At 40.2% G+C, this 26,912-nt stretch overlaps 2 protein-coding genes across 3 annotated transcripts in view; one reads left to right on the forward strand and one right to left on the reverse strand.

The window, feature by feature from the left end:
* inppl1a (inositol polyphosphate phosphatase-like 1a) overlaps nt 1–18,871 on the forward strand; it is a 54,986-nt gene extending 36,115 nt beyond the window's left edge. For both annotated transcript variants that reach the window (XM_053687144.1, XM_053687145.1), the window contains exons 16-27: nt 57–156; nt 475–563; nt 2,653–2,734; nt 6,536–6,625; nt 6,963–7,076; nt 7,467–7,643; nt 10,815–10,970; nt 11,808–11,889; nt 12,885–12,998; nt 14,773–15,526; nt 15,782–15,918; nt 17,627–18,871. In XM_053687144.1, coding sequence (XP_053543119.1) covers nt 57–156; nt 475–563; nt 2,653–2,734; nt 6,536–6,625; nt 6,963–7,076; nt 7,467–7,643; nt 10,815–10,970; nt 11,808–11,889; nt 12,885–12,998; nt 14,773–15,526; nt 15,782–15,918; nt 17,627–17,726 — 1,995 coding nt within the window. In that variant the 3' untranslated portion in view covers nt 17,727–18,871. The remainder of the gene's footprint in view (nt 1–56; nt 157–474; nt 564–2,652; nt 2,735–6,535; nt 6,626–6,962; nt 7,077–7,466; nt 7,644–10,814; nt 10,971–11,807; nt 11,890–12,884; nt 12,999–14,772; nt 15,527–15,781; nt 15,919–17,626) is intronic.
* Nucleotides 18,872–22,405: 3,534 nt separating this feature from the next.
* On the reverse strand, nt 22,406–26,691 carry LOC108261299 (paired like homeobox 2A). Its single transcript, XM_017462199.2, has 3 exons — nt 25,920–26,691; nt 24,899–25,086; nt 22,406–24,527 (listed from the first exon to the last, which is right to left on the reverse strand). Exons 1-3 carry the CDS (start codon nt 26,140–26,142, stop codon nt 24,069–24,071), a joined length of 870 nt encoding a protein of 289 aa, XP_017317688.1. The 5' UTR covers nt 26,143–26,691; the 3' UTR covers nt 22,406–24,068.
* Between the last annotated feature and the right edge of the window lie 221 nt (nt 26,692–26,912).

The following is a 26,912-nucleotide window of genomic DNA, read 5'->3' on the forward strand; positions in this document are numbered from 1 at the left end:
TTTCTTTCTGTCCCTTTCACTGGTACACACACACACACACACACACACACTTACAGGAAATCCTGAACTACATAAACAGGAAGGAGTTTGAGCCACTGTTGAAGGTGGACCAGCTCAATCTGGAGAGGGAGAAGAACAAGGTCTTCCTCCGCTTCGGTACTTTGTGCCTCTTACTTTGTGCTTAAAGCAGCAGTGTGTGGATGTGTAGTGTCCCCTTCTGCCTGAGAAGTGCATTGCACTGAAAACATTCACACCTTCTCCTTTTTGTCTCCTGGGTTAGAGCAGATATGACTTTTATGATATAATTTCCAAATATATAATAATGATCTACTGTTCATTTCAGAATTAATTGTTTTTATTACATTTAAATCATGTGACTCTATTCTATTTCTAGTGAATAAAACTTTGTAGCGTAACCTCAGCTTCACTTCCTTTATTTACTTCCTGTGTGTTTCTCTGTGTGCTTGTCTTCAGTGGAGGAGGAGATCACGTACCCCCCCACATACCGATATGAGAGAGGATCCCGCGACACCTACGTTTGGCAGAAGCAGAAAGCCACAGGGGTACAAACTTCTGAAACTCGCAAGCTCCTTTAAAACCCCCTCTATTTAAAACATGGCATAACCAAGTGTCAGAAAATATTTGACACCTCCAAATCCACAATACAAAGTGAATGTTTTCCATGTTGGTTTAGTAGTTATTACACCCTGCTGTTTAATTCTGTATCCTGTATTTGTAGAACAGTGGCTCTGACAGGAGCGCAGCTGCAAATCACAGCTTTATATTAATGCGCTTGTTCTAATATGTTATCGTTTCTATAGCAACAGCTCACTCACAGGGACTTGTACGGTGGATGCTCCACATACACTTCAGGATGGCAGAAATAACTCCACTTCATCACACCACCCCATCACTCATTTTACTGTAACATGATCAGTGGAGTTTTATTCCTCGCCTGTGGTACAGGTTGAATCTGAGTCTAAGAACCTACCTTCTTTGATCAGAACATTTACAGTGCAGAACACTGTGTCGAAAAATATTAACATTATTGGGGTCACATTATTGACACTTTTGCCCCACAAGTGACTCTTAGTCACGTAGTTTATTTTAAACAAAGCCCAACATGTAGTTTACGTAATGTTCTCGCTCGCGTGAGCCGGCTGTGTAACTGTCTCTAAACAGTTAATGCTGTTTATTAAAAATGTAGTTGTATTTTTATTTAAGCTGAAAATCTTGAGTAAATATACGCCGTGTTCAGTGGTGTCTTTAAACCGTACTGTTTTTATTGTGATTATGATGTGTGTGTAATACAACCCCAATTCCAAAAAAGTTGGGACAATATGGAAAATGCTAAAACAAAGAGTGATGTGTAAATGTACTTTGACTAAAAATGTATGAAGACAAGGTATTTGATGTTTTACCTAATCAACTGCATAGTTTTTTGAAGAAAAACTTTTATTTTGAAATTGATGCATGTAACATGTTCCCAAAAAGTTGGGACGGGGCAGTTTAGGACCAACAGCGATGTAAGAAGTTGAAATAAGAAGGTGATCATAGTATATAAGGAGCCTCTAAAAAAGCCTAGTCCTTCAAGAGCAAGGACGGGTCGAGGCTCGGCAATCTGTCAACAGATGCATCAGCGAATAATCCCAACTTTGAGAACAACATTCCACAAAGACAAATATAATTTAAAGACACAATATAAATAAAAGATTCAAGGAATACAATCAAATCTCGGTGCGTAAAGGGTGAGGCCAAAAACCACTTCTACATGTAATCAATGCTTGTGATCTCCGATCCCTCAGACGTCACTGTCTTAAAAACCCTCATGAGTCTGTAATGGAGATCCTGACATGAGCTCGGGAATACTTTGGTAAACCTTTGTTAGTCGGCACCATTCGACGCTGCATCCACAGATGCAGGTTAAGACTTTACTATGCAAAGCAGAAGCCATACATTAATACTGTCCAGTAGCTCCGCCCACTTCTCTGGGCTCAGTCTCATCTGACATGGACAGTAGCACAGTGAAATCATGTTTTGTGGTCCGACGAGTCGAAATTTCAAATAGTTTTTGTACAAAACAGCAGTCATGTTCTCCGGGGTAAAGAGGTAAAGGACCATCCAAGCTGTTATCAGCAACAGGTCCAAAAGCCAGCATCTGTCATGGTATGTCGGCGTGTCAGTGGGTAACTTGCACATCTGTGAGGGTATCATCAATGCAGAAAGATATGTACACATTTTGGAGCAACATACGCTGCCATCCAGAGCAAGACAATGCCAAACCACGTTCTGCCCGGATTACAAGCGCGTGGTTGCGTAAGCAGAGAGTGCAGGTGCGAGCATGACCTGCTGCAGTCCTGACCCGTCTCCACTGAGAACGTGTGGCGCATTATGAAGCACAAACTAAATTACTTTTTTTTTTTTTTTTTTTTTTTTTTTTTTTTTTTTTTTTTTTTTTTTTTTTTTTTTTTTTTTTTTGCATTTACTTTTTCAGAACTGGGGTTGTATAAATTACTGCAGATGAATAGAAACCTCCTTCCTGCTGCTTTATCTGTGACACAGGAAGTGACAGAATATCAAATGTGAAATTGAAGAACACTGATGCCCGTCCCTTTAACCTTCTTTTCCTGCTTTCTCCACTTTTCCTCTCAGATGAGGACAAACGTGCCATCATGGTGTGACCGGATCCTGTGGAAGTCTTATCCAGAAACGCACATTGTCTGTAACTCCTACGGTAAATTTGACCATGGTGATAAATTCCACACATTACATTGATAACACCGTTATCAAGCTGTTATGACAAGCTGACTGGACATTTTCAGTAATCCAAATATCAGAATTATCATCATGTATCATAAAAATGAAATGGGCAGTACATGCAAGAAAACCCTCAAACATCTTGCAGCTGAAAGAATATTGCATGGAAGAGTGGTCAAAAATTCCAGAAAACTGATGTCAGAAATGGGTGGACAATTATGCAAAACGCCTACACGAAATTATTTCTGCTAAATGGGGCAATGTTAGCTTCTAAGGCCAAGGGTGTACTTATTTTTTTCCACAGAAGAATATCACATCTATTGAAAAAGCTAATTTTCCATGTTGCTTTGTTCAGGTAAATCAACTTGATTAACAGGCACTGTTTCGTAGATGATCACATGTTTGCTTATCCAAACGTTAAAACAAGTTTCAACAATTTCCATGGGGTGTACTTATATTTTCACATGAAAATTTCATTATGTTTAATGGCATCTTTGCTGCACATCATTTCTTTGCATGTGCCTAAGACTATTGCACAGTACTGCGTAGGGCTGCACGATTATGGCCAAATGATAATCCCGAATATTTTTATCAATATTGAGATCTCGATTATTTATCACGATCATTAATTGATTTTAGTGACAACATATTTTTATTGCACTTTCACGTTTAAGTTTTCTCATGCCACAATATAACACACAAGTAGGCATGAGAAAACAAGCTGGTCAATTATGACAGAATTTAGGAACATAGTGTGAGCTGTGACACATTAATTTACCTTCTGATAAACTTAATGTAATATTATCAGTTCATTTTACAGACTGTATGCAAAAAAAACAACCGTTAACCTGTTCACCTTGTAAACAAATACAATACACCTCAGTGTTCAGTGTTTGGAGTCTGCTCCTCTTAAATATATTTAAAGCTGCACTATTAGACATTTCCACTGTCATGGTTCTGGGCTGGAGTCAGTTCTCGAACCGCTCTGTGTGTATTGTGTAGATATCTGAATAATCTCATATAGGATGTGATTGGGGCGGGGGCTAGACCATGTAAAGCTTTGAAAGTGATAAGAGAACTTTGTATTGGATGTGATATGAAACGGGTAACCAGTATAACCTGCGCAGGACAGGAGTGAGGTGTGATGAATGAGAGAGAACCCTGACTGCTGAATTCTGGATGTATTGCAATTTACTGGTTGTTTTAGTGGGAAGGACAGAAGATAGAGCATTACAGTAGTCAAGCCGAGAACTGATGAAGGCTTGCCGAAGGGTTGTGACATCTTTGGTGTTAAGAATGGGGCGAAGTCTCGCAATATTGCGAAGATGATAAAAAGCTGTTTTTGTGAGAGAGGAGCTGTGTGAGTTAATAGAGAGTGTGGAGTCAGAGGTAATACCAAGCTTGCAGACGGTAGAGGAGGGTCTGACCAGGACACCATTCTCAATTCGCTAATCAGGAAGACGAGATAGGACATGTGGAGATGCTACTACTAACACATTTGAGTTCTCATTATTGAGTTTTTGAAAAAATTACTGGTTATCCAGGAATTAATGTCCTTGATACATTCAGATAAGGGATTTGTGGAGAAAGGAGCAGAATGATGTGAGCTATTATAGAGTTGAGTGTTGTCAGCGTAGTAATGGAAATTAAGCCCATGGCAGTGAATAATGTGACCTAAGGGAAGCATGTAGATGATAAAAAGCAGTGAACCAAGTACAGAACCCTGAGGAACACCTTGAGATCTAGAAAAAGCAGTAAATTTAAACTGATGAATGGAAATGAAGTGCTGACGACCAGAGAGGTATGAAATGAACCAAGATTAAGCAATGCCAGAAACTCCAATAGCAGAAAACCGAGAAATAAGTATACTATGTGAGATAGTATCAAAAACAGAACTGATGTCTTAGAGGACCAGAAAAGTAATGGCACCGGAGTCAGAAGCCATCACAGGCAGGTAATGCTTAAGTAAAACAGTGGGGTCAGGATCAAGCTGACAGGAAGAGAAGAGTGTTTTGGGTGTAGAACCAGCATTATTAATCAGCAGAAAAGTAGGATGAGCGTGCATCATTTAGTGCAGATTTGTACATTTGTGTATGATCATTATGTGATCATTTTCTATATTTATGCATAAATTTGATCCAAAACATCATCAGATTTTCAGTCCTAAAAGTAGATAAAGAGAACCCAGTAAAACAAATGAGACAAAAAATATTATACTCTGTCATTTATTTAATGAGGGAAATGATCCAGTGTTGCATATCTGTGAGGGACAAAAGTATGTGCACCTTTAGTTTCAGTATGTGGTGTGACCCCCTTGTGCAGTAATAACTGCAGATAGACGTTTGGGGTAAGTGTTGATCAGTCCTGCACATCGGCTCGGAGGAGTGTTATCTCGTTCCTCAGTACAGAACAGCTTCAGCTCTGGGGTGTTGGTGTGTTTCGTCACATGAACTGCTCGCTTCAGGTTCTTCCACAACATTTCTACTGGATTAAGGTCAGGACTTTAACTTGGCCGTTCCAGAACATTCACTTTATTCTTCTTTAACCGTTCTTTGGTAGAACGACTCGTGTGTTTAGGATCGATGTCTTGCTGCATGACCCGCTTTCTCTTCAGATTCAGTTCATGGACAGATGTTCTGATATTTTCTTTTAGAGATCACTGGTATAATTCAGAATTCATTGTTCCATGAATGATGTCTAGTCATCCTGTCCCAGATGCAGCAAAACCGGATCCAACCATAATACCACGACACAACCACCAGCATGTTTCACAGATGAGATAAGGTTCTTCTGCTGGAATGCAGTCTTTTCATTTCTCCAAACATAACACTTCTCATTTAAACCAAAAATTCTATTTTGGTCTCCTCCATCCACAAAACATTTTCCTAATAGCCTTCTGGCTTCTCCACGTGATCTTTAGCAAACTGCAGAGGGGCAGCACTGTTCTTTTTGGAGAGCAGTGGCTTTCTCCTTGTGACCCTGCCATGCACACCATTGTTGTTCAGTGTTCTCCTGATGGTGGACTCATGAACATTAACATTAGCCAATGTGAGAGAGACCTTTTTGTTTAGAAGTTCCCCTGGGTTCCTTTGTGACCTCATGGACTATTACACGTCTTGCTCTTGGAGTGATCTGTGTTGGTCTCCACTCCTGGAGAGGGGAACACTGGTCTAGAATTTCCTCCATGTGTACACAATCTGTCTGACTGTGGATTGGTGGAGTCCAAACTCTTTAGAGATGGTTCTGTGACCTTTTCCAGCCTCGTGAGCTTCAACAACTCTTTATCTGAGGTCCTCAGAAATCTCCTTTGTTCGTGCCGTGATCCACTTCCACAAGCACGTGTAGTGAAGATCAGACTCTGATAGATCCCTGTTCTTTAAGTAAAACAGGACGCTCACTCACTCACACCTGATCATCATCCCACTGATTACAAACACCTGACTCTAATCTCACCTTCAGATTAACTGCTAATCCTAGACCTTCACATAATTTTACCTCTCACAGATCTGTAACACTGGATCATTTTCCTCAATAAATACATGACCAAGTATAATATTTTTGTCTCATTTGTTTAACTGGGATCTCTCTATCTACTTTTAGGACTTGTGTGGAAATTCTAAATAGTTCACAAGCTTACAAACTTCAGTGTGTGTGTGCTTGTATGTGTGTGTGTGTGTGTGTGTATATATATATATATATATAATGAGAGAGAGAGAGAGGGGCTGTTTGAGTGAATTTTAGACTGAACTGAACAATATTTTCTGGTTCAATCTCTCAGGTTGCACAGACGACATTGTCACCAGTGATCACTCACCTGTGTTTGCGACGTTTGAGGTGGGCGTGACCTCACAATTTGTCTCAAAAAAAGGTGAGACCAAAATGAAATAAAACCCATACTTCCTGTATTACCTGTTGGTACACCAGCTTTAGTTTCTGCACAAATGTCTTATTTTATGTATTTCATCAGAAACTTGACTGTATTAATTAAAATACAATTATTAATGATTAACAAATGATTAAACTAAAACTGCCTTGATCATTAGCGTTTATCCTGTTAGTGTTGCTGTAGCACTCTGTTGGTATTGCTGCAACTCTCTGTAGGTTTTAGTGCTAAATTTTCAGAAACGTAACACTGAATAATTTATTTCCTTGCTGACTAATAATAATAGTCTCTGTCTCACTCCCTCTGTCTGTCTTTCTTTTAGGTTTGCCTAAATCCTCAGAGCAGGCTTATATTGAGTTTGAGAACATAGAGGCCATTGTTAAGACGGCCAGCAGAACCAAGTTCTTTATTGAGTTCTACTCCACATGTCTGGAAGGTAAAAACCTGTTGGTGGCTGGTGTTTTACACACACTGTGGATTTAAAACGATTATTAAAATGGACGTGATCTGTTGTGTGTGATTTACTCTCGGTATATAACGAGGTTTGTAATATAAATGTTTTTATATTCACTAAGAAAATGAGAGTCACAGTTTTTAATTTCAGGTTACATTGCCTGTCCATGAATGTAACACTTCTATCACACACACACACACACGTGCGCACACACACACACACACACACACACACACACACACACACACACACATTTTTAAATAAAAATCTGTAATAAGAGCAACCCCTTGTGCCTGGTATTGGAATTGTTCAGTCTTTTTCAGCACTTTTTTTTCTCTCTTTTTCCATGTCGCTCTCTTTCCCCTCTCACAGAGTTCAAGAAGAGTTATGAGAACGACTCTCAGAGCAGTGATAATATAAACTTCCTGCGTGTGAGCTGGTCCTCAAAGCAGCTGACCACACTGAAGCCCATCCTGTCTGACATCGAGTACCTGCAGGACCAACACCTACTGCTCACTGTCAAATCCCTCGATGGATATGAGTCCTACGGTATGACTGTGTGTGTGTGTGTGTGTGTGTGTGTGTGTGTGTGTGTGTGTGTGTGTGTGTGTGTGTGTGTGTGTGAGTATTCAGCTTACACTGTGCCATTTTAAAAACATTATCATTCTGTGTGTGAAGAGTGGTGTTAATTTCTTTAACGAAAACTGTGTTGATAACTGTTTGTCGGTGACCTGTTTTCCATGATGAAGACTTGTACCTACAGGCTACACTCCTATATGGATAAAGCTGTGTGCATTCAGATTTCATCTATTTTGAATGTTCATTCATGTTTATTCATCTTCATTTATTTTCACTCTCCTAGCTTGCTAAGTATTATATCCACAGTAATGTTAGCCTACAAGTTTATTACAAATAGAAACTTGGTCAGTAGTTACATAGGGACGTGTGTAATGTTTGTAAAGTGTTTTAGCTGTCATTTATGCAGATTCTCAAGCCCCTATGGACTTTTACTGTACCACTTTCATTTTTTTATTGCACTGACACAGACTGTCACTCTTATTTTTGTTGAAAAAAAAGGCAAGAAAGAGAGATGCGTTTGAAGGGAAGAGGGTCAGTTGGGCAAGATGAAAAAAACATATTAAATGACTGGTAAAAAACCTATATTAAATGACCACCTCGTAAAAAAAAAGCTCGGAGTGAGTGGGCAGAGGGTCGTGAAATGGAAGATAAGGATGAAAGAATGGTGTTTGTTTTGTGCCGCACATAATTCATGAGTGTTCCTGTCTTGATATTCAAGAAAGCATATGGTTTGGAGGAGACATGAAATAAGTTAGTTATTATATATTATAGAGGTTTTTAATTTGAGAAGCACCGATACTAAATTTCTCAGCCAATACTGATAACCGATTATTCAGAGTGATATCGGCCGATACCCGTAACCGATTATTCAGAGTGATATCGGCCGATACCAGTAACCGATTATTCAGAGTGATATCGGCCGATACCCATAACCGATTATTCAGAGTGATATCGGCCGATACCCGTAACCGATTATTCAGAGTGATATCGGCCGATACCCGTAACCGATTATTCAGAGTGATATCGGCCGATACCCGTAACCGATTATTCAGAGTGATATCGGCCGATACCCGTAACCGATTATTCAGAGTGATATCGGCCGATACCCATAACCGATTATTCAGAGTGATATCGGCCGATACCCATAACCGATTATTCAGAGTGATATCGGCCGATACCCGTAACCGATTATTCGGAGTGATATCGGCCGATACCCGTAACCGATTATTCAGAGTGATATCGGCCGATACCCGTAACCGATTATTCAGAGTGATATCGGCCGATACCCGTAACCGATTATTCAGAGTGATATCGGCCGATACCCGTAACCGATTATTCAGAGTGATATCGGCCGATACCCGTAACCGATTATTCAGAGTGATATCGGCCGATACTGATAGCTCTGCCTTTTATGCCTTCTTACTCCCACAATTGTGAAAGTAATGCAAATAAAAACTTTCTTCTCTCCATTTCAGCAAGTTGTTTGACAGTAACTGGTCTCATCAACAGAACACACATTACTCTAATTAACACATGAACTCAATTCTGAAGATGAAAGTAAGATTATTAACTTATTGAATGTTATTAATTCATATTAACATGAACTGGAATTGTATATTGACTGAATTGTAAAAAAAAACCTCCTGATAGTCTCACATTCGGTCTCCACTAACACAAGCATTTCTACTTCATCACTGACATTCATCAGTGTATTGGCCCTTTAATTCAGCTCGGCAAAAATAAAATTAGACGCTGTGCTGAAACTCCTGCTTCACTGCTGCAGCATTCGGTGTAATATTTTAGCAGTGCAGAGATTACACACTGCAGTTTTATCATCATTCCACACAGCACCAAATCCACATGTTTTCTCGCCCTCTTTTGATTGACAGGATATAATCTCCCTGATCATCGGATGTTTTTAAACATCAGTGCATCTCTAGTATTTATATGTTTATATTATATTTACACCCAACCCTTGCCCAGTAGAGTTCCCCCAGTGTATCTCAGCTGGTTAGACTAGATTGACTGAAATGTTGATCAATAATATTATAGCTACAAATGTCTACAGTTTTCAGTGACTAAAATGTCACCAGTTTGATAAAAGTACGTTTTCTTTGACTAAGATAATTGCCCAGACTTTTTGTCAAGTTTTAGTTGGATGGATAAGGTTGACTATATATGATATATAAATAAATATACATATATATTTTTTATCAAGTACATTTGACACAGGACTAAGACTAAATAACTGACCAAATTAACACTAGTGAAGAGGCTGCAGGTCTGTGCAAAAGTGTCACAAAAAATGTTTAACATGATGTCTGAATGAGACATAGCTATTATGTAAAGAGATAATAGCTGTGTCTCATTCAGACATCATGTTAAAGTCAGGAGAAATCTGAAGATGAATCTACACCAAAAGTATGTGAACCTCTGGCCATCACACCCATATATAGTTCTTCCCTAAACGCAAAGTCGGAAGCACACAATTGTATAGCATATCTTTGTACGCTGTAATATTACAGTTTCCCTTCACTGATCTAAGAGGTCCAAACCTGTTCCAGCATGACGACGCCCCTGTACACAAAGCGAGCTCCATGAAGACATGGTGTGTTAAGGTTGGACTGGAAGAACTCGGGTGTCCTGCACAGAGCCCTGACCTGAGTGGGGTTCACCCCTCTGAACACCTCTGGGATGAGTCTGAAACACAGACTGCACCCCCGAGTCCTCCTCACCCAACATCAGTACCTGACCTCACTAATGCTCTTATAGCTGAACGAACACAAATCCCCACCTCCACGCTCCGAAATCTAGTGGAAAGCCTTCCCAGAAGAGTGGAGGTTATTATAACTGCAATAGGGGAACAACTCCATATTAATGCCCATGGTTTTAGAATGGGATCTTCCAAAACCATTGGAAAAAACCACTCAGGTGTCCACATACTTTTGGCCATGGAGTGTATAATGAAATGTTTATGTAGTAATGAAATTTAATATTTTTTCCTGACAGATCAGCTCAGGTCTGGAGAAAATAAATGTTTTAAAATATTTTGCCTTAAAAACTGGGGGCTATAATCTTTGTTTCCAGCGTTTCAGTGTTCTTGTGTGCATTGACATGGTGTGTGTGTGTGTGTGTGTGTAGGAGAGTGTGTGTTAGCACTGAAGTCGATGATTGGCAGCACAGCTCAGCAGTTCCACACATATCTGTCTCACCGCGGTGAAGAGACTGGAAACATCCGTGGCTCCATGAGGGTCAGAGTGCCTTCTGAGAGAATGGGGACCAGAGAGAGACTGTATGGTGAGTAGGGGTGTGTGTGTGTGTGTGTGCTTAATTGAACTGAATAAATAAATTCTTCTCAATTTAAATTTTATTGTTCTTAGATTTTCAGTCTCTTCCGTTTCTGCTGTCTTTTGAATTTTTTTGTTGTTGTTCGTGATCAATTCAGTTTAATTTTATTTACATAGAGCTTTTAACAGCAGACATGACACAGCTGAGCTTAACAGAAATCCAGATGTAGATTTAGATCCTAATGAACAAGCCAGAGGTGACAGTGTTGAGGAAAAACTCCCTGGGACGACACTAGGATATGAACCGTTGAGAAGATCCAGATTTAAAAAGAGAACCTGTACTCTTCTGGGAGACACTAGATACTGCGATTACAAATCATTACAGTGTACAGGTGTGGAAGAATAAAGACATACAGTACCGAGTGTGTGTACAGGATGTTCAGTATGAGCAGATTGTGAAAAAGAGTCCTGGGATGAGCAACAGTACAGTTGTCGGGTGTGTCAGGTGTCGGGGTCGGCCAGTCAGTGTGAACCTGTACCACTCTTGAACCCCCAACAACCCCCTTTTTTCTTGCACAGTGATTTACATGCAAATTGTTTGATTTGGATTAGTGCACAGATTTTTTTTTACATCGACTAAATTAGTAAACAGCAGTCATTAGTCATTACCTGGCTTGCGTTTACTACTGGTTGCTATGGTTACTCAACTAAGTACTTGGTTGTTCTGTAAGGACTGATGCGTGTTATGTGTTTATCTTGCAACACTCAATAAATCAGTGAAATTCTGATGCTTTTCACTGACACTGGCTATGTAATCTATACTTTCCTTTGTTTTCTGTCCTCTCAGAGTGGATCAGCGTGGATAAGGATGAGACCGGAGGGCCAAAAGGGAAAACACTGCCCTCTAGAGCAGGACATGATTACATCAAGTGAGAAACATGATCCCAGATTCCTCACAGAAAGTGAAAGTGTAAACCTGTAAAACATAGTGTGGGATTATAACACTTTACACATGCTGTAATCCTCAGTTTAATTCACTCATTGACTGCGTTTACATGGACAACAATAATCCACTCTTAATCTAATTAAGACCATAATTTGATTAAGAAACTACCATGTAAACAGCAACCTTAATCTAATTAAGGTCATAATCTAATATAGCTCTAATCGAATTAAGACAGGTGGAGTATTCCTGTTTTAATCGTATTATGGATGTGTAGTAGTGATATGTAAACACCTTAATCATATTATGAACGTCGTGTGAGTTTTCACCGCATTTTGCGACAGGGCACGATCACACACGGCAGTTTTACGCTTTACGGCGAACAAGAGAGTTCGGCTGTGTCCCAAACTGCATACTTGTCTACTATAGGCCGGTAGTGGGGAAAAATACATGCATCTTGGCTACTATACAGTAGGTAAGTATGCGATTTGAGACGCAGCCCACGGCTTCAAGCAGTTGTCTATTTGCACGTACAGCATGACTAATAATTAACCGCACTTAAAGTGTTCGTAAAAAATTTAAATAAAAACACCCAAAACTGTATACGGTCCCATAACGAAGACCAACTGTATGTAGATAAGTGAAATTCTGGAGGGACGTCGGACGGCGTGGCGCGGTGACGTAATGACGCGGGCTGTTCATCTAATCATGATCAATAACATGTCAAACGGGAACATGACAGGAGTATTCTAAAAGCGACTCATGTAAACACCTTAATCACATTATTATCTTACTCAGAGTAAGGTCAATAATTACATTACTGCTGTCCATGTAAACGTAGTCATTCTCAGAGTACATTCTTTCTATCAAAATAATTTTTGGATTACTGAATATTTATTATGATTAATGGTAGCAGTAGCAAAGAGGTGATGGTAGTGTCGATTACGATGATGATTATGATTGTGGTGGTGGTTCCTGCAGGCCTACACCCAGCAGGAAGGAGCTGAGTAAAGTTTCAGAAGAGGGAGAGAGAAACACTACAGGACGACCCGCATACACACACACTACTGCTAAAGAGGATAACACACAGACCAGGTTTACACACACACATGTACACACAGATGATTGTGATAAGTGTATTATCAGCTGGTAACTGATAACTGAACAGTTGGCCTGAAGTTAGTCCTGGTGTTAATTACACACTATAATAATTTAAGGGAAGTTAGCTTAGGATCAGGCTACTGCTGGAGAGCTAAACTATAATTAGCTATGCTACATGGCTAACAGTATTGCAGTGCTGTGTTATGTTAGCTGACTAGCTCAGCTCAGTTCATTTCTGTTAATCAAATTAACCTAAGCTCCACCCTTGTTTACCCAGAACACCTACCATTATGTTGTTCATTCATGCTTGTTCATTTGTCTTGCTTGTGTGTGTGCGCACATTTGTTTGTTTTTGTTTATTTATTTATTTTTTGTCATAGAATTTTTATTGGAAGATCGCATTTAACATATTATAAGACCCCACCCAACAAAACAATCACAGCCAAAGCCAAAAGAAAGGGGGAAACAAAAAACCATAACAGCCAAACAACCAGAAAACAAATAAATAAATAAAGAGGAAAAAGAAAAAGAGAGAAAAAAGTGTATGATGATTAGTATTTACCATCTACCTTCCCTCAATCCACCACCAGGGTGCGTACATCATTGAAGTAGGTAATAAATTGTTGCCATGTCCCCAAAAATGAGTCACCCCTGCCTCTGATGTTCTACTTGATTTTTTCAAGTTTTAGAAAGAAGATTAAATCTTTAAGCCAGACTGATACAGAGGGGGTTGTGGAGAGGTCCAGCACAGCAATATTCTTCACCGAGCAAGTAACGATGCAGAACCCACAACACTAGCTTGTTTATGGTTCAGAGGCTGACGCTGAGATGGAACACCAAAGATGGCAATTAAAGGACAGACATCTAATTTGATTTTAAGAGCGTCGGACATAGTTTCGAAGAAAGAGTTCCAAAAGTTCTGCAGTTTGGGACAGAGTGCAAACATATGACTCAGGTTACAGGGCGAAAGTTTGCATTTTTCACACGTCAGGAGCATTGGGAGATATTTTAGACAGTTTACTCCTAGAGAGGTGAGCTCTGTGGACCACTTTAAATTGGTGGTACGTATATTATCTAACGCTCTGCCCCAGTAATCATCCTTTAGCTCCAGGCCCAATTCCTCCTCCCAAGCACTGATGGGTTTGATATTGTAAGAATCGTCCTGTGACCAGATCGATGCATATATCCGTGAGAAATGCCACCCTTTTGAGGATTCAGCTTGAACACCTCTTCCCATGCAGACTTTGTAGGTGAGGAGGGCCCAGCGAATAGGGAGGAGACACAATGCCTAATTTGAAAGAAACGGAATAGGTGAGACGGAGGCAGGCTGAATGACGAGGATAATTCAGAAAAGTTCACAAACACATTATTAATGAAAAGATCCTCAAAGCATTTCAGACCCTTCTTTTCCCACAAAGAGAATGTGGAATCTGTAAAGGAGGGGGAAAAGAGGTGGCTATTACATATAGGTGCCGTGGTTGAGGCCGAGATGGATTTAAAATGACGGTGAAACTGATTTAAAATTTTTAGAGAGGTACATACTATTGGATTATCCGTGTATTGTGAAAGGGGTATAGGAAGGGAGGAGAACACCATAGCAGGGAGGGAGGTTGAAATACCATGGCACCATGGAAGAGAGGGGCCTGCACCCAGAGCACCAGTTTCTGAATATTAGCTGCCCAATAAAAATAGTACATGAAATTGGGCAATGAGAGGCCACCACTTAGTCGACTCCTTTGAAATGATGTTTTTGTTTATTTTTTGACAGGTCGAAGCAGACAGACTCTGCAGATGGAGATGCCACCACATGCAAAAATAGCTTCAACAATCCTGCCTACTACATCCTTGAGGGTGTTCCTAACCAATCAGCTGCCTTGGCTGCAGACCTGCTCCCAGGCTCCGCCTTCTCTCTGCCGTCTGCATCCAAATCACCGCCCCCTGCAGGCGGAGCTGGAAAAGGCAAAGGTTCCGTCCAAGCGCGTAAACAGACGGGCGGCCGCCCGCCACGGCCCATCAGCGAGGAGGGGGGATCCTCTGAGGAAGATGGAAGTTCCGGTTTGACCCGTCCACCTCCTGACTTCCCACCCCCACCCCTCCCTAAAAGTGCTCTTGAAGTGTCGGATGCCTCGTTTTTCCCAAAAGAGAGCAAACCTCGGATGCACCCTGAAATGGCAGACATCAAGATACCAGTGACCGTTTCCTCCAAGCCTCTCCCGTCTCCCAGCTTTGCCCCGCCCCCTACAGGAAGCGGAGCTTTCTGCCTGGACCCTTCGCCTGGACCTTCGGCTTTCAGAAGAGGAGGCGGGACTTCGGGAGCTGACGACCAGTCATGTTCAGTACTTCATCTGGCCAAGAAACTGAGTGAAGTGGAATATGTGAGCGGAGCGGGAGGTGTTGGGGGGACGGGACTTAAAGGGGGTGGAGTCATCCACGGTCGAGGTTTGGGATTTGGTGAAAGCTGTCGCACTTTTCCTCCTCGCTCCATCCCGGAAGAGATCATGGCCGAGGACCTGCCTGAGGAGGTAAGGGGGTGGGGCAGATGTTTCTGTCTCTCTGTCATCCTCTCTGTCTGTCTCTCTGTTTTTATCTGTGTGTCTCTTGTTTCCCTCTCTTACAGTTTTCTATGGAACTTTTACAAATTTTGTCTCGTCATCTTTTTCTGCTTAATTTTTCTGTCTGACTTGATTTGTCTCTCACTCAGTCATAAATTGTGTATTTTTTTTTTATTTACACCTCCTCTTTGTTATATTCTCCATTAATTGTGTGTGTGTGTGTAGGCTCTGTGGCAGGGTGGTAGCAGCAGTAGCAGTCTGTCAGTGGACTCTAGCGTGGGTGAATGGCTGCAGAGACTCGGATTGGAGCGCTATGAGGAGGGACTGCTGAGGAATGGCTGGGACGACCTCGAGTTCCTTAGGTAAGACATGTAACACACACACACTGCATGTTTATAATGGCATCTGCGTGATGTGGCATTAAAGTGCTGATTGTCAATATGAAACTTTCAGTTCTGTGCTTAGCTTCACTGTCAAAAAAAAAATCCTAGAATTTATGAATGTGTATGAATATTCAAATTGGAAACGCTGCCATGTTCAAATCAATCGAGTTTTATTTGTATAGCACTTTTAACAAGGATATTGTCACAAAGTAGCTTTACAGAAATATATCAATTTAGGAAATATATTTTTAAATTTATAAATGAAAGATTGATCCCTAATGAGCAAGCGAGAGGCGACTGTGACAAGGGAAAACTCCCTGAGACGACATGAGGAAGAAACCTTGAGAGCAACTAGACTCTAAAGGGAACACACCCTCATCTCAATCACAAACAATAGTGCAATTATAAATAAATCCCTTCTATAACTGTGTACTATAAGGTCAAATGGTGCAGTTATAATCAGGAAATTCATTAAAGTTTTCACATCAAGTCTATTTTCTTGTCAAGTCTATACTGTTATCCTCAGTAATTTCATTCATTTACATCAGAGGTGTCCAATCTTATCCAGAAAGGTCTGGTGTGGGTGCAGGTCTTCATTCCAACCAAGCAGGAGGCACACCTGATTCCACCTGTTTAATCAGTTGATCTGGGCTTTCAGTAGACTCAGGTGTGCCTCCTGCTTGGTTGGAATAAAAACCGGCACTCACACCGGCCCTTTCCGGATAAGATTGGACACTCCTGCTTTCCGCGTTCTGCCATCCCAAAGCCTGCGTTCATGTTGTCCACTAGGGGGCATTGCTGTTTATTTACTGCTGGTTAAATCTGGAGGCGTACCACTGTGCCTCTGCCTCAGTGCTGCCTCACCACCTCTGCCTCACTGTTTTACTTCTCATTTACACTAAATTAAACTCACTGTACAGAATAACTGCATTATATCAGTAACGTTATCCATATTAACACCACATCATCCTCTAACTACATTTGCATATCAAACTGAGGTGATATGCAAATAGCCCCACCCCCAAATCATTTTTACACTGAAGGACTGACAGCCTGTTTTAAATGGAAAAAATATGACTTTAAAATGTGTAGGGAAATTTGACCTGAATAAACAAATTATATAATCAGAGTCAGCATCTAAGAGAAGTTGAAACACTTCACATCAGGAGGTTTTTTTTTTTTTTTAGAAATAAAAGGAAGTGAACAGTAACAGAAAGCTGAAAATTCTAGATCTGTTTCCACGAGCAGAAATTTGTGTGTTTATTATTATGTCATAAATGTTGATTATTTGATATAAATTTCTTGTTTATAGAACTGTTATATATGAGCAGTATCACACTGCCAGCTGTGTGGTTATAGTAAACATCATCACGGCTGTGGTTACATGCGGCTTGCGGGCTTGTGACTACAGCCGAATCACAGTCCTGTCCATATTCAGTATAACAGCGATACTGCTTACGTGAACATGTACGCTAACGTCCTGTCTGGTGTTTTATTTTGGTTGAATCCGGTTTTTGATTTACAGGGTTATGGTGTAGATGCAGATTTATTTCTGGTCCTCTAGTTGTTCATAATTCCATCTATGCGGAAATCCTCTCATTAAATCTTTAAATTCAGTTGAACACTTATTCATCATTTTCTTCACTGAGCGTTCGATTCTTTCATTGATGACATAAACTGTTCGCAGTGACATCACTGAGGAGGACCTAGAGGAGGCGGGCATCCTAGACCCCACCCACAAGATGATCCTATTGGCCAGTTTGAGACAGCAGCAGCAGCAGAAGTGAGCAGAACAACTGCAGCATCGCTAACATGGTCTTCATCCTCCATCTTCCTCCTCAGTCTATATCTTCCGCTCGACAGTGTTTAAAGAGAAGTCAACATGTCAGTCACACACAGTTTCACTACAGGCCTCGAACCTGCAGCTGAGGATCACCTTCCTGCTTCCTGCCAGAGGAGGAAGTGACATAATCAGAGTATGCCTGAGAGCTTCATCCACATTCCTTTTGTTTTCTCTTTTGGGTGATTGGCTTATTTAGTTTATTCGTTTAGTGTTAATGATTTTAATAAAGAAAAGGGAAAGAAAGAAGCCAAATTCAGTGAATAATTATTTAGTTTATAAACTTTATTCTGTGTGTGTGTGTGTGTGTGTGTGTGTGAGAAAGAGGACATTTATGTTTGTTTTATGTACGTTTTCTTTTGTATTGTGTATTAAAGTGTGTGTGTGAGTGTGTTCTGAGACATTTCTAGAGTTCCTCGGAATATGCTCGGCTTCTTTGTGGCTTGTCTGTCTCTTTTCTGGAACTTTCTAAAAGTTGAACACTAGCGTTAATGTGTGTGGGAGACGTGGTTTGTAAAGACCAACTCAGCTTAAATGCTAAATGTGTGGGAACAGCACAGTTAATGGGAAAAACATATTTATAACGCACACCATCTTATGATAATGAACTCCATGTGATCTGGAGTTACCGGAAGTAGCCACTAGGCGGCGCACAGATTGTTTTTAAGTGGTTAGTGTGTTTAATGATTCCGTCAGTGCAGTGGAGATGAAAATTGACCCTGGATCTGTAAAAATGGGATAAAATATGAGTGAGAAAAGTGATGAGTGTTTGTTCAGGATTAAATTTAGGATAAAATCAGTTAAACATTAAATTAACTCTAACATATTTTATACACACACACACACACACACACACACACACACACACACACACACACAACACACTCTGTTCACTGTGGAGTGAGCCTGAAAGTCTAATGTAGCCTACATTACCGTGTGTGTAAGTGTAAAAATGGTCACGTTTTAATTTTAAACACTTTCTCTTTGTGTTCAGTTTACGTTGCTGTTTGTAACTGTTTTATTAATGACTTTAAGTTAATATTTGTGAATTGGCGCTGAATGAAGTCATGTGAATAAAAACTAACGACTGATGTCACCGTGTCCTGTGATTGGTCGAAGAGGAGATGGGCGGGCTTCATAGGGATTTCTGGCTGTCGTTATATTTCTGTGGTAAATTTATGAATTTTTATTATATAAAGGTGCTTTAGGTTACTCATTTTAATTACAATTCTGAAAATTCAACTGAACATCATGGCGTGGATGAAATTTTTGCTGTGAAGTTTATTTATCCACTTCTGAGACCTTGTGTTCTTCACATCAGACTCTAGAACATGTTTTACAGTAGAAGAAAACAGGGATTTGTAAAGAGGTACTAAAGAGTACAGTTAAAGGTACTTAGAACCCTCTCTTAATGGGACAGTGGTCTGTTACAGGGTTCTTCGCAGTTCTCCCTGAGAGACAAGTTCTAGGTTTAACCATCTTTATAAAAGTAAAAAGATTATAATGGCGTTTACTCTGTAACACTGAGTTATATAATTATTGTCTAAAGTTGTGTTGTAGTTTTAATCATTCTAATATCAGCTTTAATTTATTCTGTAATGATCTCATTCTTTGTGTTTAAACCGCTGAACAACAAAACAATCAATGATTCATTTATTAATAAGAGTAGAATTACATAACATTACTCATAATATAAAGTGAATGTTAATATTATACTGTTTTAATATTTATGTTAATGTCAGTAAATTAATCCAACATGAATTGTTAGTTTCAGTCAAAATGATTCAACCCCCATCGCAAATTTAAACACAAAGAATGAGATCATTATAGAATAAATTAAAGTTGATATTAGAATGATTGAAACTACAACACAACTTTACACATTAATTAAATAAGGCGTGTACTAAACACAGAAGGTTTCCATGCCAGAGCTCCAAGACGTTCACCACTACTGACCCAAAAGCAGAAGAAAAGTCCCTCAAAATCATATTAATAAGAGACAGAAGTTTTGGGATTCTGTTCTGTGGAGCGATGAAACAAAACTGGAACTTTTCAGCACGATGGATCAGCGGTATGTCTGGAGGAAGAAGAATGAAGAAAGAACACTCTGTCCACAGTCGAGCATGGTGGAGGCTCGGTGATGCTCTGCGGCTGCTTTACATCCTCCGGCACTGGAAACCAGCAGCACGTGGAAGGTGAGATGGATTCATTGAAGTATCAGGAAATCCTAGGAGAAAACATCATGACGTCTGTGAGGAAGCTGAAGCTTGGGCGTCACTGGACCTTCCAACAGGACAATGAACCCAAGCGCACCTCAAATTCCACCAAGGCTTGGTTGCAGAAGTCCTGGAAGATTCTACAGGGCCATCACAGTCACCTGACCTGAAGCCCATAGAAAATCTCTGGTGGGATTTGAAGAAGGCGGTTGCAGCACGCAAACCCAAGAACATTACTGAACTGGAGGCCACTGCTCATGAGGAACGGGAGAAGATTCCTCAGGAACGCTGCAGAAGATCTGCATCTCGTTTGCAGCAGGTCATAACAGCAGAAGGAGCTTTACCAAGTACTAAAGACGCTCGCCATGAAGGGGTGAATAATTTTGAAACTGGAGTCATTATAAGTCACATTTTCAGTTGAATTTGGGGAAACTGCTTGAAGCGTTCGTCGTGTTGAACTATTTCAACTGCTTTTGATTGATTTGTTCATCGCAAACAGCTGAAAGTTTGTACATTTTGACAATAAACCTGATTTGCAATGGGGTTCGAATCACATGATTGCAGCTGTATAAAAAGTAAGGCTGGGCTGTATAATACTGATACAGTGATGATGCATCACTGACCAGCTGGATAATTTATGGAAATGTAAATGATCACATTTACATTGTAAATGATCGACACACACCTGAAGCTGATTGTTTACTGTTGTACCTTTTTATTTCATCTTTTAATATTTTCCACCTGTTTCTTGTTAAATAATTTATCTTGTAAAATGTTTAAATATAAAATACTTCGGCTGATCTGCTTGTGTTTGTGTGTGTGTGTGTGTGTGTGTGTGTGTGTGTGTGTGTGTACACTGTGAGTACACTGTACACTGAGAACGGAGACAGACTTCCACCACTGTACCGAGTCTATCCCTAACACCAGTGACGTCATAAGTAAACTGGTGTTCTGATGACTATGGGAAGTCTAAACTGGGCAACTCGGAAGAACCGCGCAGCGCGGGACCAAATACCTGCGTGACCCACTGGGAAGCGCGGCGCGAATCACGCAGCAGCGTGTCGTGCTGGTGTTAACGTGGGTTTCTGCGCATGTGCACTTCATTTTTGTCCCGTTATAACATGAAGGTGTTTTCTGATCATCAGAGAACCAAACATCAACTTGTGTAAATGATCACATTGCGCTCCCTGGAATTTCAGTAACAATAAAATGATAGGAATAAAGTAGATCAAGAGATGGATAAAGTTCTCGCAGTGTTTTGTGGAAAATGTGGAAGGACAGTTTGATCAAACCAAATAAACCACGGGACGTCTTCTGTTCATTATCATTATTATTATTACTATTATTATTATTATTACTGTTATTATTATTATTATTATTATTATTATTATTATTTTACTATTATTATTATTACTGTTATTATTATTATTGTTATTATTATTATCATTATTATTACTGTTATTATTATTATTTTTTTTTTTTTTACTATTATTATTATTACTGTTATTATTATTATTATTACTGTTATTATTATTATTATTATTATTATTACTGTTATTATTATTATTATTATTATTATTACTGTTATTATTATTATTATTACTGTTATTATTATTATTATTATTATTATTACTGTTATTATTATTATTATTGCTGTTATTATTATTATTATTACTGTTATTATTATTATTATTACTGTTATTATTATTATTGTTGTTGTTTCTGTGTTTAAAAATTATTCTAATTAATCTATTTCAGAAAGACAACATTCGGGACTTTATAAAGTCACTAAGTCACTTCAGCTGAAGATTTTAAATAAATGTATGAAGTGAAATAATTCAATAGTAAAAGATTTTTAAAAACCATTTAGCTTTGTTTACAAAATTCCACTGTCTTCCTGTAAATTTCTTTTAAAACAAAAACAGATTTTCCTGTGAATCACACTACAGACACAAGATTCTTTAAATGTTCTTAAACAGTCACCTAAATGTGGATTGAATGTTTTTGTGAATAAAAGTTTCTATAAAGATAAAGAAGGTGTGTTGCAGGTTTAAATCTCACACAGAGACAGTGCTTTAAATGGAGTTTATTTTTGTCCACTTTTACAGTGCCTTCAATGAACGGAATAAACAGGTTGTGTCCCAAATCACACTTCAGCACTAAACAGTGTGGTTATTAGTACCACTTCGGAATGTTATTTAAACACACTAGTTAGTGAGGAAGTGTACGGTTTGGGACGCGGCCCTTCTTAGCGGCGGTGTGAATGAAGCAGCACCGGAATAAAAAACAGAAACTAACCAATATTTATATTAATATTTACAAAATATTTTCATGTTCTAGTATTTTAGGAGGCTTACTGAAAAAAGAAGTAATAGCATTTTCTTTAAAAAATGAAAATGAAAAATAACTCCGTTTTTTCCCTTAATTTCAATAAATCAGTGTTAATCTGCTCAGTTTGAGGAATCACACTGGTGGAAAAGTGAAAAGCAGAATGAACCACTGCAGACTGGGACACAGCTTAGCTTCGTGTGCTAATGCCATAAGAAAAGTCCACGTTATTGTATCAGTGACGTCACAGAAATGATACCGATACCCATGATGCATTGCGCGCTTTGTTCCAGGATAAACGGCTCATTTGATGCAGTGTGAGATTTTCCTGAATTAAAGGCTGAATCTCAGAATGGACCCGAGGCACAATAACTGAATAACCAGCCATTCCAGGTTCTGTGTTAGACACACAGTGCACTACACCAGCTGTAGGATTCAGTCTTATTAAAATTCTCCATGTAGCCTACAAAAACTTACAGAGAAACCATTTGGGGTTCTTTAAAGAACCTTTTGATGAAGTGAAGAATAAATGTTGTACCATATTTCTGTTTGTGGAAGTGTTAACTGAGCGTTGTGAACGATAAAAAAAAAATAAAAATCATTCTCTTCATGGCATGAGTCTAAAGAACTTCTTGAGTGTAGCGAGGGAGTGGTGAGCGGTTTAGGACGTGCCCCAGTGAGGAACACTGTGCTGCTAATTGGATCGAACCTTCTTTATTTCCTCAAAAGCTTTTGTAACGGGAAAAGAAGTCGCTTTCTTTCTCCTGAATGTGTTCAGTAAACTGTCCTCCGAGACTCGCTCAAATAAAGGCCTTTTCCCAAATGTCTCCATACTGATCAAACTACAGATACAGACTTCTGTCCCCTATGCAGTAGTACACTTATGTAGGGAGCTACAGAAATGTACTACAGCACTTAAAATGGACGATCGGCAGAATTCTAAATAGTTCTATTAAATTAGTTTCAGAATAATTCTTTACAGTCTGAGTAGTGTACTTTATGTCCAAAAGTGAGCAGTCAGTGTCGACTCAGTGTGTCTGTGAAGTTTTGTGAAGAAATACATTCAGATTTGAATCAATCAGTGAAAGTGTTGTTCATTTCTCAAGAAAATGTAAGAATGCTAACCACGCCCATAACCCCGCCCCAGCTCCACATTAACCACACCCTAGCTCCACCCCTACCCTTAACTTCAATCTTTAGGATTTATAAAGATCTACTGAAGTGAATTGTGAATGTGTGAGACCGGCTGTGAGACAGACAGGTTGTGAGACAGGTTATTTCAGTTAGAATGGATGAATGTGTCTTCTTTTTAGGGACCCTCTTAAGTGCGCATATAAGGGAACACCTGCCCTGTGTGAACAGAGCCCTGTTCCCTAATCCCTAATCCCTAATCCCTACAGTGAAGGCGGACCAACTGTAGGCTTTTTTAAAGAGTTTTAAATCTCTCAAACGAGTGCACTAGTGCATGTAGTGAACATGTCGCGGTTTCACACACAGCCCGAGCTTGCTCTGTCCCAAACCGCACTGAATAAAGTCTGAATGATGTGTGATTTGTGACGCAGAAAGAAACTCAAACAGAGTCCAAAATGATCATATAAATAATAACCGGGAGTCCAGCTCTAACGGAAATAAAATAAAATAAAAAGTCTAATAAAATTCAGCAGGAGGTGGTGGAGAGAGGAGAGTAAACTACGCGCTAAGTTGTGTGTGTGTGTGTGTGTGTGTGTGTGTGTGTGTGTGTGTGTTTAAAACAGGTTGGTCTTGAGCGCGCCCGGTTTTCTGTGGAAGGATGAGAGCACACCGGCGAACGGTCCGGCGCTCGCGCTGTCTCCGGGCTGCCAGCTCTTCAGCAGGTCCGGAGCGGGAGCGGCAGCAGCAGAATTGACACCGGGCCACGCGGGAGATTTGAGCGCGTGGTGCATGGACGGCGAGCTCGAAGCGTTGCCAAAGCCGCCGGAAGACGGACTGGGGCTGAGGCTGCTCGCACCCGGACTGCCCGTGGTGTTGGCCGAGCTGGGTAAAGACGCCGTGCTGTCCGGTGTCGGGCTGCATGTGGACTCTTTAGATTCGTCGTCCTCGGAGGATGCGCGCGCCTCGCCCGGTTTCTTGGATGTAACACTGGCGTTTCCGGTGTTTCCGCCGCCCTTTGCGTTGGCCGCGCGCTCCTGTTTGCGGAATTTTGCGCGTCGGTTCTGGAACCACACCTGCGCAAATACGCGTTAAAAAACACGTCGTTATTGATCTGTACCCTTTATACAATACAATTAGTTCTCAAATTCCACACTGAAAGAACCGGGATCGCTTTCTGGAGAATATTTCAGGTGTTTATTCATTGATTCATTTGACTCATCAGCGGAGCTGTTACAGTGCCTTCAGGAAAAATATTACAACATGATCTAAAGAACTTTAAACTCAGATCCATTCCCCGAAAATTCTCAGAACAGAACCATCCTGAACGTTATTCAGTGTTAATCCGGTTTATTATACACAGATGCAGAAGATTATACACACATCCAATAATAATAATAATAATAATAATAATAATAATAATAATAATAATAACAATAATAATTACCTGAACTCTGGCCTCGGTAAGGTCGATCTTGAGCGCGAGCTCTTCGCGGGTGTAGATGTCGGGGTAATGCGTTTCAGCGAACACGCGCTCGAGCTCCTTCAGCTGAGAGCTCGTGAAGGTGGTGCGGATCCGTCGCTGCTTCCGCTTCTCATTCAGACCGGTTGGGTCCGAGAAGAATTTATATGGAACTGTGAGGAGACAGAGAGCGCGCGGACATCGGTGTTATAATAATAATAATAATAATATTAATAATAATGATAATAATAATAATTGTACAAATAATAATAATAATAATAATAATAATAATAATAATAATAATAATAATAATAACTGCTTCGTTTTTAACAAATCAGACCCGTTGCCTTTTGTAAATTTTCCTTTTCAACCTGTTTTTTTTTTTTTTTATTTTATTTTGCTTGTTTGTTTTTACCTCCTTCCAGGGAAGTTTTACTCATAGACTTTCTCTAATACAGGAACATATACACACACTTTAGTTTATAACATCATTAAATTAAAGGAGTGTGTGTATAGCTCATTGTCGATGCTGTACATTAACTTTCTGGGTTTTTTTCCACCTAAAAGTGTTTTTAATAAATTGATCATGAAAATAATGACGTCACGTTATTCACTTTACATATGATTTATGTAATTCATTTATTATTATTATTATTATTATTATTATTATTATTATTATTATCATTATTGAATATGTCATTTCAGTGCATCATTTAGAGCTCGTGCATTATTTCTTTATAAATATATTAAATGTAATTATTGATAAAATATTAATTATTATAATGGTCAGGTTTTACTCCAGTTTCTGCAGAACCTGGGCTCTGACATCCCTGAACCTACCGAACCAAACCGTGCGGAAAGTTCGTGACCACTCTGTCTGTCTGTGTGTGTGTGTGTGTGTGTGTGTGTGTGTGTGTGTGTGTGTGTGTGTGTGTGTGTTCGTGTTCGAGAGAGAGAGAGAGAGAGATGGAGAGAACCATAGCGCGCGCTTTGCGCCGGTGCTTACCCGCGGTGTACGGTGCCGGTTGGTGCTCGCGCAAGGCTCCGAGGCTGCAGCTGGCCGTACCGAGTGGCGCACAGCCTGGGTTCGCACCGAAGCTCGTGCGAATCGGGTTGTACTGGAATGTATTGGCCTGACTGCACGAGCTGAAGTCCGCGTACGCCGACGCCTCCATCGCCGCCATGCATGAGTCGTACGTGTTCAGGTACGAATAATCCATTTTGTACATGTGGAGACGGGGTGCGCGAGGCGAGGTTTTCCGTGTGGAGTCGGTGGTCCGCTGGTTACGGTACTGGTACTGAGGGCACCGGGCACCAACAGCAGCACGTGTTCTTTTTTAAGCTTTATGAAATTAACTTCACTCCTTCCGGCGCGTGACGGTGACGGTGTGGTCGGTGATCGGGGTTTGACTTTCTCCAGTCACTCTCGGTTCTTTTCTCGCTCCAAATGCACATCCACAGTCTTCTGCGCGCTCGTGCTTTCTGTCTCCCTCGCTGTCTGTCTGTCTCTGTCTCGCGCTCTGCTCTGCTCCGCCCGGTGCAGCTCGCGCAGCGTTTATAATAAACTTGGCAGTCCGCGAGACAATAGCGAGGCGGTGGTCCCTCTTTACATGACAATGTCTCGAGAGCTCGCGCCCTCCTCCTCCTCCCGCCCCTTCGCTATAGCGCATCCCGAGCGCTCGCGCTTTAACCCTTTACCTGCGCACGGGGCAGATATTCCTTATTGCTGATTTCCCCCCGGTGTTAAAGTGCTCACTGACGAGCTCCAGAGTTTCACACGTTTCAGTTCGGAACGAGCGCTATGTGTTTCAAAGTCACGTGACGCATGCATTAATAATAATAATAATAATAATAATAATAATAATAATAATAATCATCAGCAGCAGCAGCATAATGCAGAAAACTCAGCTGTAGTGACAAACTACATTTCTGCTCACGCGCAGGTTAAAGCAGTTCACACTGAAACGAATATGTCAATGTAAAAATGCTAATTAATTAT

Source organism: Ictalurus punctatus, chromosome 17 (assembly GCF_001660625.3).
Source record: "Ictalurus punctatus breed USDA103 chromosome 17, Coco_2.0, whole genome shotgun sequence".
NCBI classification, from domain to species: Eukaryota; Metazoa; Chordata; class Actinopteri; order Siluriformes; family Ictaluridae; genus Ictalurus; species Ictalurus punctatus.

What these genes read in the sequence shown, in the direction of transcription:
- LOC108261299 (XM_017462199.2), bottom strand. Translation starts at nt 26,142, where the DNA reads ATGTACAAAATGGATTATTCGTACCTGAACACGTACGACTCATGCATG. An exon ending in ACCGGCACCGTACACCGCGG is followed by an intron (nt 25,087 to 25,919) that starts GTAAGCACCGGC and finishes GTCTCCTCACAG; the next exon opens with TTCCATATAAATTCTTCTCG. An exon ending in TTACCGAGGCCAGAGTTCAG is followed by an intron (nt 24,528 to 24,898) that starts GTAATTATTATT and finishes GTATTTGCGCAG; the next exon opens with GTGTGGTTCCAGAACCGACG.